This window comes from Pseudorca crassidens, chromosome 14, assembly GCF_039906515.1.
Source record: "Pseudorca crassidens isolate mPseCra1 chromosome 14, mPseCra1.hap1, whole genome shotgun sequence".
Classification (NCBI taxonomy): Eukaryota; Metazoa; Chordata; class Mammalia; order Artiodactyla; family Delphinidae; genus Pseudorca; species Pseudorca crassidens.
Window position 1 is genome coordinate 73,765,331 of NC_090309.1, and position 15,395 is coordinate 73,780,725.

General features: G+C 52.3%; 1 protein-coding gene across 1 annotated transcript; it reads right to left on the bottom strand.

Moving 5' to 3' along the window:
• Positions 1 to 896: 896 nt before the first annotated feature.
• On the bottom strand, positions 897 to 15,048 carry MFSD2B (MFSD2 lysolipid transporter B, sphingolipid). The gene is made up of 14 exons (XM_067703869.1): positions 15,028 to 15,048; positions 13,879 to 14,022; positions 12,607 to 12,731; positions 11,953 to 12,076; positions 11,559 to 11,637; positions 11,339 to 11,469; positions 9,391 to 9,481; positions 9,153 to 9,274; positions 8,640 to 8,723; positions 8,255 to 8,335; positions 7,911 to 8,020; positions 7,412 to 7,555; positions 6,854 to 7,024; positions 897 to 6,028 (listed from the first exon to the last, which is right to left on the bottom strand). Exons 1-14 carry the CDS (start codon positions 15,046 to 15,048, stop codon positions 6,004 to 6,006), a joined length of 1,452 nt encoding a protein of 483 aa, XP_067559970.1. The 3' UTR covers positions 897 to 6,003.
• Between the last annotated feature and the right edge of the window lie 347 nt (positions 15,049 to 15,395).

Here is a 15,395-nt window from a genome sequence, read left to right on the forward strand (position 1 = left end):
TTCCTCCTTTGTTGCCTGATGCCACTGCCTTGAAAACTGTTGTTTCATATATTCTGTCCAGTTCTTTTTGTTGTTGTTTGTTTGTTTTTTAACAAACCAGCCAAGATGTGAGATCTGGTCTCTACCGCTCCATCATGGCCAGAAGCAGAAGTTTTTCCACATTTTATTCATTTATTCTTAGGTACTTGATATTTTTTGTTGCTACTGTGAATTTTTTTTTTTTTTTTTTTTTTTTGCGGTACGCGGGCCTCTCACTGTTGTGGCCTCTCCCATCATGGAGCACAGGCTCCGGACGCGCAGGCTCAGCGGCCATGGCTCACGGGCCCAGCCGCTCCGCGGCATGTGGGATCTTCCCAGACCGGGGCACGAACCCGTGTCCCCTGCATCGGCAGGCGGACTCTCAACCACTGCGCCACCAGGGAAGCCCTGTGAATGATATTTTTAAAAAATTATATAAGTGTTGCATATAAAGTGCAATTCTTTTTTGTTAATTTTATATCCAACTACCTTGCTATACTGTCTTATTAATTCTAATAATTTATCTGTAGATTCTTTGGGTTTTCTATGTAGGCAATCATATCATTCACAAATAATGAAAATTTTGTGGATAGTGGGCATCCTTTCCTTATGCCTGATTTTAAAGGAACTGTTTCATCCTTAAAAGTGACGTTAGCCCTAGGTTTTTGGTAGACACCCTTTTTTTTTTTTTGCGGTACATGGGCCTCTCACTGTTGTGGCCTCTCCTGTTGCGGAGCACAGGCTCCAGACGCGCAGGCTCAGCGGCCATGGCTCACAGGCCCAGCCACTCCGCGGCATGTGGGATCTTCCCAGACCGGGGCATGAACCCGTGTCCCCTGCATCGGCAGGCGGACTCTCAACCACTGCGCCACCAGGGAAGACGTACACGTTCTTATGTTTAAAAATTTCCTTTTCTTCTTGGTTTTTAAGTACTTTTATCATAAATGGGTGTTAGATTTTTATCAGATGGTTCTTTCTGTATCTATTGAGACTGTAATTTTTACCTCCCTTAATCTGTTAATGTGGTGAATATCACTTGATGGATTTTTCTAACATTAAACAAACTTTTCATTGTTGGAATACTGTTTTTTTTTTTTTTTTTGGTGGCAGCGGTGGGATGTTTTGGATTCTTGCTTCTATGTTCATAAGTAAGATTAACCTGCAGATTTCCTTTCTGTTTGCTTTTGCTTGTCTAGTTTTGGTTTCGAGCTTATTCTGGCCTGGTATAATGAGTTGCTGAGTATGCCTTTTTCTGTTCCCTGGAAAAGTTTTCATAAGATAGGAATGATCCTTGATTGAATGTTTGATAGACTTTGGATCTGGTCTTTTCTTTGTGGGAATGTTTTAAAATACTTATTTTATTCCTTTAATATTTATGGGACCATTTAGGATTTCTGTATATTTACACCCAGACACATATACACTCAATTCTGTTACAATGTTTGTTTTGAAAACAAATTTGTTCCAACACAATTGTTATATTAGGGAACTATTAGAGCATAACTTGAATTTCCTGTTGCTTGTGTACCAGTTTTGTCCTTAAGAAACACTAGGTGAACACAGAAAACTGTACCCAGCTGAACTGAGTCCCGTAGGGATACACAAACATAGATACACATATATACACATCTCAAACACCTAACGATCAGCTACATCAGTTTGCTGTGTGTGTTATGAGCCACACCCATCCATATCTGGTGTTACAGCTTTCTGTTAAATTTCAAATAACTTCTACCATTTGATAATGGTAGAACCCACAAATTGCAACACTTTCCCTTGCTTTAATCCATACTCGGTGTATATGGGGAATGGGGTGGTGGAGTGAATGGGAGAGAAAGGAAACTAAGAAGAGACCAAGTTTTGGGTTTTGGTGACTGGATAGATGCTGACGTAAATTCACCGAAAATGCAGGAGACAGAACGTGGGTGGGGAGAAGGTGAGGAGTCCATTTTGGACATGTGATGTTTTAACTGCCTGGAAGACACTGAGATGGGCATCTGATCTTTGATTCTGGGGACCTGAAGGTCAGCAGAGAGCTCAGGGTTGGAAATAGAGTGGGGTAGAGGTGGTGGTAGTGAATGAAATCACTGGCCCTGGGAAGCCCAAGATGACCACAGAGCATCAAAGGAAGAAGCAACGGAAAAGTCAGAAAATGCATGGTCAGAGATGGTGGAGGAGAACCGGGAGGGAGGTAAGGGAGCCAAGGAGGACAGGGTTTTGAAGAAGCATGGACAGCATTATGGCTACCTGTGATTGAGGTTTCCTTGGTCAGTGTTACCCCACCTAATCATCAGACCTGTCCCAACACATAGGTAGTAACAGTGTACACATTTCTTTCATGAAATAAATGGAGGGACTTCCCTGGTGGTCCAGTGGTTAAGACTCCGTGCTCCCAACGCAGGGGGCCTGGGTTCGATCCCTGGTCAGGGAACTAGATCCCTCATGCTGCAACTAAGAGTTCACATGCTTCAACTAAAGATCCCACCTGAGGCCTGTGAGCCATGGCTGCTGAGCCTGCGCGTCCGGAGCCTGTGCTCCGCAACGAGAGAGGCCACAACAGTGAGAGGGCTGCGTACCACAAAAAAAAAAAAAAAAAAAGAATCCGCCTGCCATTGCAGGGGACACGGGTTCAAGCCCTGGTCCAGGAAGATCCCACATGCCACAGAGCAACTAAGCCCGTGCGCCACAACTACTGAGCCTGCGCTCTAGAGCCCGTGAGCCCAACTACTGAGCCTGCATGCCTAGAGCCCGTGCTCCACAACAAGAGAAGCCACCGCAATGAGAAGCCCGCGCACCGCAACCAGAGAAAGCTTCGCAGCAACGAAGACCCAACACAGCCAAAAATAAAGATTAAAAAAAAAATTATTTTAAAAAATCACACGCAAAAAAAGGAGGGAATGGCAGGTGAGGGTCAGGAGACAGGAGACAATGCTGTGGAGCGGGGTGGCGGGAGGAGAGTAAACCGATTATTTGAAGAGGAGGAGAAAGTGAAGGGAACAGGAAAGGCTGTTTTTGTTTGTTTGAGGATGAGGGCACCATGGACATTCACTTGTTCAGTTAGCAAACATTTATTCCTGTTGAACGTTCACTTCTGGGCACTGAGGATGTAGCGGTCAAAGTCCCTGCCCTCATGACATTTCTGTTTTAACAGGGGTGTCAAGCAATAAACAAGAAAGCCGTTGAGAACTATAGAGTTGTATGTGGGGGTGGGTTCTACTGAGCACAAGCAAAGTGGGTGGAGCGTAGAGACGGGGTGGAGCAGGCGATTGTGGGGAAGCAGGAAAGGCCTCCCTGAGGAAGTGATACTTCAGGAGGGACCTGATCTTGTGAGACCTTGAGGGACTGTTGATGGGATGCAGGGGTGGGGCTGAGAGGGTCTTGAGCAAGTGGATGGCATGCTCTCCTGGATTTAAGTGGGGATGGAAAAGGTCGTGGAAAGGGAAGGGGCAAGGGGAGATGTCTGCCTTTGCCGGCGATAGGCCCAGGGCTGGCCGTGGTGGTAAGGAGAGATCTTCCTCTGAAACAGGAGGATGGGCTCTGAGGAGGGTGGGTGTCAGGAAAGGGACGTGGATATGGGGTGAGCTCAGTGGGCAAATGTGAGCCGAAGGTCGAAGAGTAGGATTAATGGAATTACAGTGGAATCGAAGCATAGAGTCAGAGGCAGGGATGCTGGCATTTGGTTTCAGAGGAGGAGTGGTCCTGTGATACCGAAGTCCTGGGTCAGCCATACCTCCAAAAACTATTTTAAGCCCTGGATAGCTCCACAAGCTTTGGAATCAGGCCAACTTGGGTACAAGACCGTTTCTACCACCAACTGATCGTAGGCAAGTTGCTTAATCTCTTTAAGCCTGTTTCCTCATCTGAAAATGAGAATCATAGTACCTGCTTCATAGGGCTGCTATGAAGAAGAAATGGAATACCTTTTGGCCAGCCCATGATTACCTCCTGTCTCTGAGATCTAACCCCTAACCCCCAGAGGTGGCCCCCTGCAGCTGTCTTTGTACAGTGAGGCTCTGATCCTTAAGACTGCACTCCCGGGAAATAGTATAGGTAACATAAAATGTGGCACAAGCTCTGATCCCACCTGCGTTGCCCAGGTTTCCAAAGCACAGCATAACATAACATGGTAGAAACTACCTGGCCTTCGGTCATAACAGGTACTGTCTCCACAGGGCAAGTGATCTTCCAGTGTTAAGAAACTGTTCTGTATGTGTGCGTATATGTGAGTGTGCAGTGTGTGAGGTATGTGTGTGGTGTGTGCGCCTGTGCACGGCGGGGGGTGAGCAGAGTTCCTGTCAGCCCCTTCCTGAACCAGTCAGGTGGACAAGGAAGAGAGACCGAGCCCAGCTCTTTCTCTGGGGCCCTGTGACCTCAAGGATCAGATGCCCATGTCAGTGTCACGGGGCCAGAAAGTTCAGGTATCAGACAGACTGGGTCACACTCTGTACTCTCTCTCTGAGGTCAGGTTCCTTCTTGTGCTATAGCATTTGTAGAGGAAGCTGAACACTTTAAGCTCTGAGGGGCACATCCTGCCTGAGTGTGTCTGAGCTCCGGCCGTCTTGGACCTCGCACCTAATCTCACACCTAAGAGGCAGCCAGAGGTCTAAAGAGGAAGTGGAAGGGGGCCTAGCCCTGGGCAGTGGGCTCAGGAGGGGACTGAGCCAGGGGCTGGGAGAAGTGGGGGGCAGGTCTGCACCTCCTGGTCTCCCTTGAGGTATCTGGGCTTCTCTAGGAGGAGTTGCTGGGGCATCAGGGTCCCCACAGGTTCCTCAACTCTTCCCCAGGCCCCAAACCCACAAGAGCCACCTGGCCACTATCGAGTCTCAACTTTTCTTCTCTTCCAAAGTTAGGAAGGAACCCAGCTCCCACACGGCATCTCTGGTCTGAGGAAATGCAGACGCTGGGACATATGGCTGATGGGCCATAGCCAGTTTCAGTGACATCGGGCACCCTCCCCTTCCCTCCTCGGGACAGGGCTTTCCCAGGACGTGGGGTGAGAAGGCTGGCCACAGGCAAATTTTACAGACTCAATAGAAGATAAACCCTTTAATTGTTTCTGAAAAAATAAATCTCAGTGGATCTTTCCTTCCCGAAGACATGTCCTCTAGAAAACGGTGGTTCCTGTGCTTTTATAAGATAAACTTTCAGGGGACTTCCCTGGCCGCCCAGTGGTTAAGACTCCGCACTTCCACTGCAGGGGGCATGGGTTCCATCCCTGGTTGGGAAACTAAGATCCCGCATGTGGTGAGGCACAGCCAGAAAAAAAAAAAGATAAACTTTCAGAAAAATATTTCCGCAAAAATAACTTTTGTTCATAAAAATGATGGGTCTTCGGTGGCTCCACATCAGTCAATGTCCACTTCTAGAAACAGTGTCATCAACTTAGCTGTACAAAGGGAAGGAAACACCTCATGTCTTGCTCAGTCTATCCCCACCACTGGCCCCATTCGCTCCCTCTGGGGTCTGTTGGCCTCGCTGCATCTGTCTCTCTCCTAATTGGACATCCCAGCATGTCCATCTGTCCCCACTCTGCCCACTCACGTGCTGTCAGCCTCTCTCAGACATCCACTGGAACATCAGGGGAAACGAGTTCTGTGTGTCTGTCCTGTCAGGTAGCTTTGCCATCCAAGCAGGTTGGTGGGCCTGGTGCTCCCACAGGAAGTCTGCAGACCAAGCTGGTAGGGGCTTCCTTTTTCCAGGAATAGTTGCTACTGGTAGGCTTTCCAGGTCACAGGTTGCCTGGAGCTGGGTAGTCAGGGGCACAGGCCTATCTGAGATGTCCTGCAGTCAACAGGCAAGACATGACAGGCGGGGGTCCTGGAGCCCAGGCCACTCCCTTCAGGAGAGTCACCGAAGATGCCATATCCCAGGGGAAAAGGTGGGTCGTGTGTAAACTGTGAAGCAGGGGTGCCGAAGGGCTGAGAAGGGGGACTTGGAGCCCAGAAGACGCTGCTCCGGCCGTTCCAGGTCCCAGGAGTCTCAAATTCAAGCGAGGCTGTAGCTGGTCCTCCTGTTGGAAAGGGAAGAAGCCAAAGGGAAGGATGAGGTGGGGGGGGGGGGTCCCGTGGAAGTGTCAGTGGCTGCTCCTTGTCTCTCTAGCAGCTCCTCCCCTTCTCAACCCTGTGAATGAAGCTAAAACTCTGTTCTTCCGAGTCCCAGCAAGCAGTTCCCCATCCACCTGTTATTCCCCGAGTGTAGCGCATGATCTCAGTAAGATGGGCTGGAGTCCCAGGCCGTCCACAGCAAGCAGTGGGAGACCCATGACAAAGCCACTTCCTGCCTATCGTGCGTGGTCCTCTGTATCTACATGGACTCGTGTTTGTAAACGCGTGAGCGTCGGCAAAAACGTGGACAAGGCTCGTGAACGTCTGCTGGCCCAGACGTGTTGATACTGCAGCGCCTGCTTGGCCTCAGGCTCTGGGCTGAGCTCTTGGGATGCAAAAATGAAGAAAACAGACCCAGCTTTCAAGGTCCCCACAGTCTACTGTGAAAGCCAGACAGTGAGCAGATCACCCTTGGGCAGTGGGATCGGCGGTTCGCAGGGGGAAGAACAAGGTCAGAGAGAGCTGCTCGGTGCAGCCTGCGTGGGGGAGAGTGGAAGATGGCTCCCAGGTTTCGGCTCCCAGGCTGGAGGGTGGTGCCATTCACCGGGACCAGGGCACAGCAGGAGCGATTGGGGAAGAAGATTGATTCGGTTTGGGGCCCACTAAGACTGACTGCCATGCTTGTGGGACATCAGGTGGAGGTGACCAAATGAGAGCCGTGCACATCTGCATGCCTCCCGGGTGTTGGCGGCCCTCCTGTGTATGTATACCTGTGTGCGAGAGGTGCCTACCTCCCAAGGGAGCGGGAGCTGTTCCGACTGGGCACCTTTGGAGTGGGGCCGACCATGAGGATGCAGAGACCGATGAGGATCATGCAGGTGGGCATGGCTCCGATGAGGACCTTGAGGGTCACCACTACCTGTTCCGCCTGCTTGCAGGCTCCTGACTCATACCCCGCAAAGCTGGGGAAACACCATCCCGTGCATCCAGCTCAGAGCCTGGCTTCCTGACGGAGGGGTCCCAAATGCCCAACCACCACGCTATCCTGAAACTTGGATAGTTTCCTGGCCACATCAGCCTAACTATGGGGGACGGAGTGTGAGGGAACGAACAGACCAGGGAGGAGTTCAGAGAAAGCTGAGGATGTGGGAAGCAGAGGCTTCAGAAGGGGTACAGCCACCAAGAAGGGCCCCTCCCAGTCATGTGCACAGAGAAAGTAGGGTGGAGGTTCCCACACACCCTCCGGACCCACGGGTGACCCCTGGCTGGCTAAGGTGGGGGACTCTGCCCTCTGCTTCCCACGCCGCTAGTCTTTTGTGCCTCTGGTACAGCCCAGCTCTGTGACTCACTCCAGGCTGAGAGTGGAGATGCCCAGGGCGCCTGCACCTGAAAGCTTGGTGAAGAAGACATAGGATGAGTAGAAGATGGTCTCCAGCCCTGGGCCGTGCTGGTGCTGCAGCTGGAATTCATCCACCACATCTGGAAGCATGGACCTGGGGGAGGGGGCTGCAGAATTATCCCTTTTATCCCCTCGACAGCCACCAGCCTGGGAGCTCTCTGGGGACAGAGAGTGAGTCAGATTCACCCCTGGGTCCCCGCTGCCCAGGACCGACCCACAGAGTCAGGCAATATTTCCCCAACACACAGCTGTCCACCGTTCCTGCCGCCTGGTGCTCTTTCAGGAGGGCTCCACAGATGGCGCTGGCAGCCTCCATCTCCTGCAAGGGGGAGAGCCCCTCCCCAGCGCAGCCCGTGCACAAGGCCTGGGATAGCAGGTTGATGTGAAGGAGGGATACCCAGTAGGAAGGACGTGAGGCTCCCACTCCCATTTCCCTTCACCCAGCCTACCAGGGTAGCAGCAAGGACACGGCAATGCTCACGCCAGATACAAAGGCCACGACGTATGCCACGGGTGCTGTGGGCATAGCAGCCAGCAGGATTGCAAATGGCACCATCCCCTAGGGAGACAGACACACTAGCTGCTCCCTCCACCTGCACCCCCCAGCTCAACTGCTCTTTGATTCACACACTCACCGCTCTACTGATGACCCCCTGCGCCTGGTCCCCTGCTAGGCACTGAGCACGAGGTGAATATAGACGCGGCCCTGCCGGCCCCCAGGAGGCTTAGGCTCCAAGGTCACCGCCTCCCCCCCCACCAAATCCCTCCAGGCCTTGCTTCCTGCCTCACTCACAAAGATCCCGAAGGCCGACATCCTCTTCCCAAATCGCTGCAGAACCCACTCCCACATCGGGGTGCTCAGCACTGCCGAGACCTGTGAGCGGACAGAATCATCACAGCCCAGGACACGCCGCCTGCGCCTCTGCCAGGCCCTCAAAGCCCTGCCTTTTAGGAGGGATGCTCGATGTTGACCTTGCCACCTGTTTGGAAACAGTGGCTGTGAACTTTATGACCCTGGCCCCAATTCTACCCTCTGCTGAAATGCAGGTGACCAAGACCACAGCAGAGTCCAGAACCCTGACCATCGGAAGTCCGGTCACATGTGTCACGTCAAGGGTCACACATCCCCAACTCAGGCCCCCGAGCGCCCTTGCCTCTACCGCCCCAGGTCCCCTCACCAGGATGGTTAGCACCAGGCTCTGCACATGGTCATGTAGCCGGGAGGCGTGTGCACAGAACAGGACCAGGTAGCTCTGCTCCACCTGAAGAGGTCGACAGGAAGTGGGCGTGTATGGGAAATGGCAGAAACGTGGAAGTCAAGGGCAAGGCCAAGGTCTCAAGTCTGGCCTCCCCTTTGGGATCTCAAGCGTCCAGTTCCTACCGCCATCACGCAGTCCCCTCCCCAACGAAGGACGCTTATCGCTGACACGGGTATAAACGCCATTCCTTGTCCCGCCCCCCAGCAGGGCTGAGAACCACCCCAGACAGCGTCAGCTTCCTGGTGTCTGGGCCCTGACCCTCCCCAGCCCCACAGGCTCTAGGTAGGTTCCTCTCCTCCCAGCACCAGCCTTGCCCAGCACTTGCCAGCCACTGGTTTCTCTCTGGTGCGGTGGGGACGAGAGACACCTGAACCTACGCAGGGTCAGTATGGCCAGAGCCAAGCCAGTGGGGATCAGCCTGGCCAGAGGTACCTGAACGGCTGCTGAGATGAACAGAAAGGAGATGACCAGCTTCAGGTAGGGCGGGTGCCGCACTGTGAGCCGCAGCCCAGCCAGGAAGCTCAGGCCCTGGCCGGAGGCTCGGGCAGAAGCATCTGCAACACAGGAAGGGGACATCTTGGCTTGGTGGAGTTCAAAACCAAAACCCACGCCCAAGAGGAGCCCAGCCGCAGCTTCTGCTTCCCACACTCTGCCTGCACCCCGCACCTACCTGGTCGCTCCTTCACCCCCAGGCAGAGCAAACTACTGCACACGGGGTAAGTCACAGCAACCACAGTGGCTGCAATGGAGTAGAGACGAGTCTGTGGGACAGGACAGAACTTCAGTGGGGGTGATGTCTCCAACCCACGGAGGTGGGGATACCCAGGGGCCGGGCAGGAGTACCTCCCAATGGGAGCACAGGGACCCTCAGCCCAAGCCCAAGGATGCTGGGTGCCCCTCCTCCCAACCAGCGCAGCAGGAGAGGGCGATCTAAGGGCCCAGAGTGGTCCTTCTGCTGACCCTCTGCCTCCTGCAAGCATCCATGCCACCATGGGTCTAAGCCCCCTTCACCTCTCTCTCTCTCTCTTTTTAAGCAAACGTTCATTGGGGCTGATTTCTGCATGCTAGACCCTGCGGTTACGGTGATGAATAAGTGATCCTGTGCATCCACAATAAGGGGCTTGGAGTGGGTGGGGAGACAGATCCATGAGCAGACAGTGTGACGCATGATGACGCAGATAAACGTCAAAACCAGAACGGTGCTACCTAGCATTCAGAGGCAGACACTTATGTACTAAAATACATTTAAGGCATGCATGGGAGTACCAGTCACCCAATTCAGGATAGGGGTTGCCTTTGGTGGGGGAAGAAAGAGGGAGATGGGCAGGGCTTCACCAGTGTGGATCCAGCACCGTTGCACAGGGTCCAACATTCAGAAGGCACTGCACTTGGGAGTTAATGCTCTGCTGTCTTGAAATTCGTGATGATTTTATCTATGAATTTGTGTTTTGTAAGTGAAGTCAGTGGAACAACAGAGCTGGAACTACCAAGAGGCACCTGAATGCTACTCGCCTTGGCTCACACGAGGCTTCGCCTTCCGGGGTGGGGATGGTTCTCAGTCTCCTGCTCCCTACTTCTTGGCATCCCAGGCCCCGCCCGGCCTCCTGCTCTCCAACCCAAGGCCACTGCCACCCTCTGTTCCACCCTCACCCAGACAGTGACCCAGTAGCTTTGGGGAGGGCACTTGTAGAGGCCTCAGTGGGGCCTAGGCGTGGAAGCGGGGAGGGTGAATCTGCAGGTCGCAATCCCTCTGATCCCAGGCTCGTAGCACCATGATGGGGTTTGAGGGCAACTGGGCAGAGTCTCTCCCCGACCCTGATTCAGGCAATCCCTAGATTGGGGCAGTAGACCATGGGAAGGGGAAACTGACTTCCCCGCTCTCTCTGGGGCTCTACAGCTTCACTTTGCACTGTACTCGGGCAAATTCTGTAGCTGGGCTACAGATGGGTCTGGGGATGGATGGGTACACAAGGACTTCATTGTAATGTTTTCTTACGGGTGGTGAACCATGGGTGTTGGTAGTATTATTCTCATACCATTAATTCCCAAATGTTGGTGGAGGTGAGTGATGTCATTTGCTTAAGGAGAAAGGGCGGGGGGGCAGATAGAAGATGAACTTGATGGATAAATAGATGCACGTCCCCTAATTGCTGAAAAGGGACCTGCTTTGAGGAGACAGGAAGGGGTACTGACCCTTTCACACTGGGGGTGGCGTTGGCGTTGGTAGTCACCCGTTCAGGGATGGGTAGGACTGGTCATAGGTCAGGTTTTGCCCAGAGCTCTGCCAGGACACCAAACCGTTCTGCTCTCTGCCCTGTCCCTGCCTGTGGCCCTTCCCCACCCCTGTCCCTTCTCTGGGGTCTGCCTCCTCCCCTCCAGATGGCCTGCTGATCTGTTGTTTGACTCCATGTTTAGAAGGCACCCAGCAGAAGCAGATTTAGCAGGGAGGACGGAGGGCATGGGCTCAGCTACAGGAGCAGGGAAGGAATGAGAGGGCATGGTGTGCAGAGCTGAGCCCCCAAACAACCATGAAGAGACCTGGGGGAGAAACAGCCCTGGAAGAAAGAAGTGACCCCGAAGCGGGGGTCCCAGTGGGTCTGGGTAGCCTGGGCACTCACCGCGTTGGGGGAAACGGCCACTTGTCCTGGGAGCGCAGTCTCCTTGCACCTGTGGGACCCGTGGGCACCAGACACGATGAGTCCATGGACAGTGGCTCCCATCAGCGTCCCTGCCATCTCCAAGGTCATCCCTGGGACACAGCGTGGAGCAAGGTGACAGCTCATGGGGCCAGGGGCAGAGCCATCCCACCCCACGCACCCCACGCCTGCCTGCACTCACGGTACACAGTGGCCGAGTCCCGCTCCCTGGGGCTGGGGGTCAAGAGCATGGTCAGTGCCGTGTAGGGTACCTGGAAGAACTGGGGCACCGGGCAGAGATTAGGATGGCGCCTGCCACCAGACTGCCAACCCAGGCCAGCAGCTTCCTGAGGGCAGGCCTGCGCCAGGCTGGCACATCCCCACTGATTCCCTCAACCTGGAGTTAGGGGCTGAGGGACAGGAGGGGCACCCAGCCTAGAGCCCACGAGAAAAGCTAATGGTCGGTGGCCACCTGGTAAGCAGGTGGGCAGCAGGGACCTGGACCCCTACCCCCAGCACACACACACTTCAGAGGGGCCTCCAGCCAGCACTGGAGTTCCAGGAGTCCAGGCCGAGGAAGGGGGCCACCTGCTTACCGTTGCCAGGGCCTGGAACAGGGAGTAGAGGGCTGTGTACCAGAGGCCGCGCAGGCTGGTGAAGGGGGGCAGGAACCACAGGAAGAAGGAGGCCAAGGCAATGAACGGCGTGCAGCCCAGCACCCTGTGGAAGCACAGCCCAGGTGGAGCGCCCCGCGGCACCAGGACAGGGGACGCAAAGGCTGGGCCTGGAGCAACCTCACCCCTCTGGGTTCAAGCTCTCGGCCCCTGGAGAAGCCCTGGGCTGGGGCTTTCAGGGTGGGAGCCATGGAGGGCGCGAGGTGGCCGAGGGCGAGGAGGTAGCCAGGAGTAGAGGCTGGGGCACTTAGTGGCTGGGTTGTGCCATTCCCTGTTCCAGGGGGCACAGGCAAGTCACATCTCTGTGAGACCTTCCAATACACCCAGCTCAGTCTGGCCACATTCCTAGACCCCCAGGGCCAGGGCAGCGACTCTTGGAGGGTTTGTCCAGCTCTCTGCCACCAGGTGAGGGAGAGGTCTATGAACACCTGCATGACTCAGTCAGACCCAATCCATTCCTGTCACCTACTGTCCAGACTTGTCCTCTAACCATCCACTAAGAAGTAGATGTGACAAACACAGTGACCTCGAGCCAGGGGTGGGTGCCAGGATCCTGAGGACCACGGGGCTGCTCACCAGGGCATGAGTCGTCCAGACCCTGTCCTCCTGCTTCTGTTGATGAAGAACCCAGCCAAAGGGTCGGCAGCTGCCCCAGACACCTTCCCTCCAAACAGGACAAGTGACACCTGGGCAGCAGGGATCTGAAAGGGACAGGGGAGGGGATAGCCAAGGCCTGGCAGAGTCAGAGAGGGTGTCTAGGCCTGCCCGCCCATCAGGAGGAAGATCTGGGAAACTGGCAGGGGCCAGAGCCACGGTGCAAAGGACAGGAATCCAGAGAGCTCCGAGGGCATATGTGCACCAGTAGAGAAGCGGGAGGGAGTGATAGCTGTTCCCTAGCACATTCCTGTTATACTTATGCCCGGTCACTTTCAGAGAAGACTTGAGAGATCTTCCCCTGAAGGGCTCAGTGCAAGAAGGGTGCACTGAAGCTGACAGTCAAAGGCAGACCTTGTGTTTCACAATGAAAACGTTTTATTGATTTTTCTGATTACATAAATGATACACTCATTATAAACACATTCAAACAGTACAGAAAAATATTGAGCAAAGCTCATCTGAAATCCCACCATCCTGAGACAGCTGCCAGGAACATTTTGATCATCCTGTCCTGCGTTTCCTTATGTGCATTTGCAATTTATAATTTTACACAAATGGGACCGTATCAGCGTCATTTTAAAAAATCACAGAAAGATAAATAAATCATGGATACCTCATTAAAAAGTTCTTTTTTGTTTACCCTCTATCCTCCACCATTCCCTCCTATAGCCAACATTAACACTCTGGTGGATATCCTTCCGGAATTTACTTTCCCCATGCTCATCCTTTAATCATGTACAGATGTATATACATCTATATACCCATGCACCCACATATATGGGGCATGTTTTTGTTTTGCTAAAATAGGATCATTTTATATAGCTTTCTCTAAAACGAACTTTTCTCACTTGACAGTGCATCATGGAAATCCTTCTGAGTCAACTGGTATAGATCTAACTCATTCTTTTGAGTGACTAAACAGTAGTCCATTATGTGGATATAGCCCAACTTATTTTCCAACTACTTCTATATTTGGGGGCATTCATGTTGTTTCCCACTTTTCCACTACAAACAGCCTGCAGTAAACATCCTTGAGGAGGTTGCCCTCAATAGCATTTGGTTTCTTCTCAGGCTTGGGTCAGAAGTACCATCTACCAAGGATGATGGGGGTGGAAGTAAAGGTGGGGTGAAAGGACCAGACACCAAGGAAGATGGAAGCAGGGGGCCCCCGAGGCTGCTGCCCACACTCACCTGGGCCACATCGAGCAGGAAAAGTTGCAGGTAAAAGGCTATGGCGCTGGAGGCCACCTGGTTGGGGACCCCTCCAATGCCGTAGCACACCTTCGTACAGAATGAGAGGCGACCAGCTCCGCTGTCCTGGGGGAGACACAGGAGCTAAGCCCCCACAGACACACAACAGCTCCCTCCAGCCCCCTGACTTCCAAAAGCATCCTGAGGTCCCTATGTCTTGAAGGCTTTTCCAGCAACCTCTCAGTCCTAATTTGTCCCAAATCATCTTAAAAGGAAGTGAGACAGAAAAAGGAAAAAAAAAAAATCCTAAACCATGACCTCTAAGCATTTCCAGGGAGAAGTTCTTCCTTATATTTCCCCACAGTGCTTCCTGCTGCAGTCTGTTTTATTCTCCAAGTCAGCAAGCCAGAGTGAACTGGGGGTTAGGAGGCCCCTAAATTTGCCACCAGCTTCCTGTGTGGACTTCGAATAAATCACTTTATCTCTCTAAGCCTCATCTGTCAAATGGATATTCCTGCCAACTTCAAGGGATTTTTTTTTTTTACTTCTTTATTGGAGTATAATTGCTTTACAATAGTGTGTTAGTTTCTGCTTTATAACAAAGTGAATCAGTTATACATATACATATGTTCCCACATCTCTTCCCTCTTGCGTCTCCTTCTCTCCCACCCTCCCTATCCCACCCCTCTAGGTGGTCACAAAGCACCGAGTTGATCTCCCTGTGCTATGCGGCTGCTTCCCACTAGCTATCTATTTTACGTTTGGTAGTGTATATATGTCCATGCCACTCTCTCACTTTGTCACAGCTTACCCTTCCCCCTCCCCATATCCTCCAGTCCATTCTCTAGTAGGTCTGTGTCTTTATTCCTGTCTTACCCCTAGGTTCTTCATGACATTTTTTTTTCTTAGATTCCATATATATATATATGTGTTAGCATACGGTATTTGTCTTTCTCCTTCTGACTTACTTCACTCTGTATGACAGACTCTAGGTCCATCCACCTCACTACAAATAACTCAATTTTGTTTCTTTTTATGGCTGAGTAATATTCCATTGTATATATGTGCCGGATGTTTTGATGAGCAAATGAGGCAATGGCTCCAGGAGCTGATGGTTAAATATTCGGGATTTTGCAAGCCAGTAGTTACTGGCGGCCTGAAATCGGCCATGGTGAGAGTATTTACACCACAGAAATCAGTAAACAGCAAAAATCAGAGTTTTGTTTTTCTGGAGAGACTGTTTACCAACCCACCACTAAAATGAAGTAACGCTTATGACCCCAAATATATGTGTGTGTGTATATCCCTATATATATATATATATATATATATATATATATATATCCATAAGCTACCCAGCGAACTCCAGACTCAAATTAAACTGTCTACTCACAGCCCCACATGGTTGCCAAACAGGCATTTCAGCTTAGCATGGTCAAAACACAGCTCCTGATTTCCATCCCATTGTCTTAACCTCTTAACCCTGTCATTCCCATTGCATTAAATAGCTCCAATGT

Coding starts and splice junctions, on each gene's coding strand:
- MFSD2B (XM_067703869.1), bottom strand. CDS start 15,048: ATGGCCGATTTCAGGCCGCCA. Junction 12,077..12,606: donor TCTGGACGACTCATGCCCTG/GTGAGCAGCCCC, acceptor GTGCTTCCACAG/GGTGCTGGGCTGCACGCCGT. Junction 7,025..7,411: donor ATCTCCACTCTCAGCCTGGA/GTGAGTCACAGA, acceptor GTGTTTCCCCAG/CTTTGCGGGGTATGAGTCAG.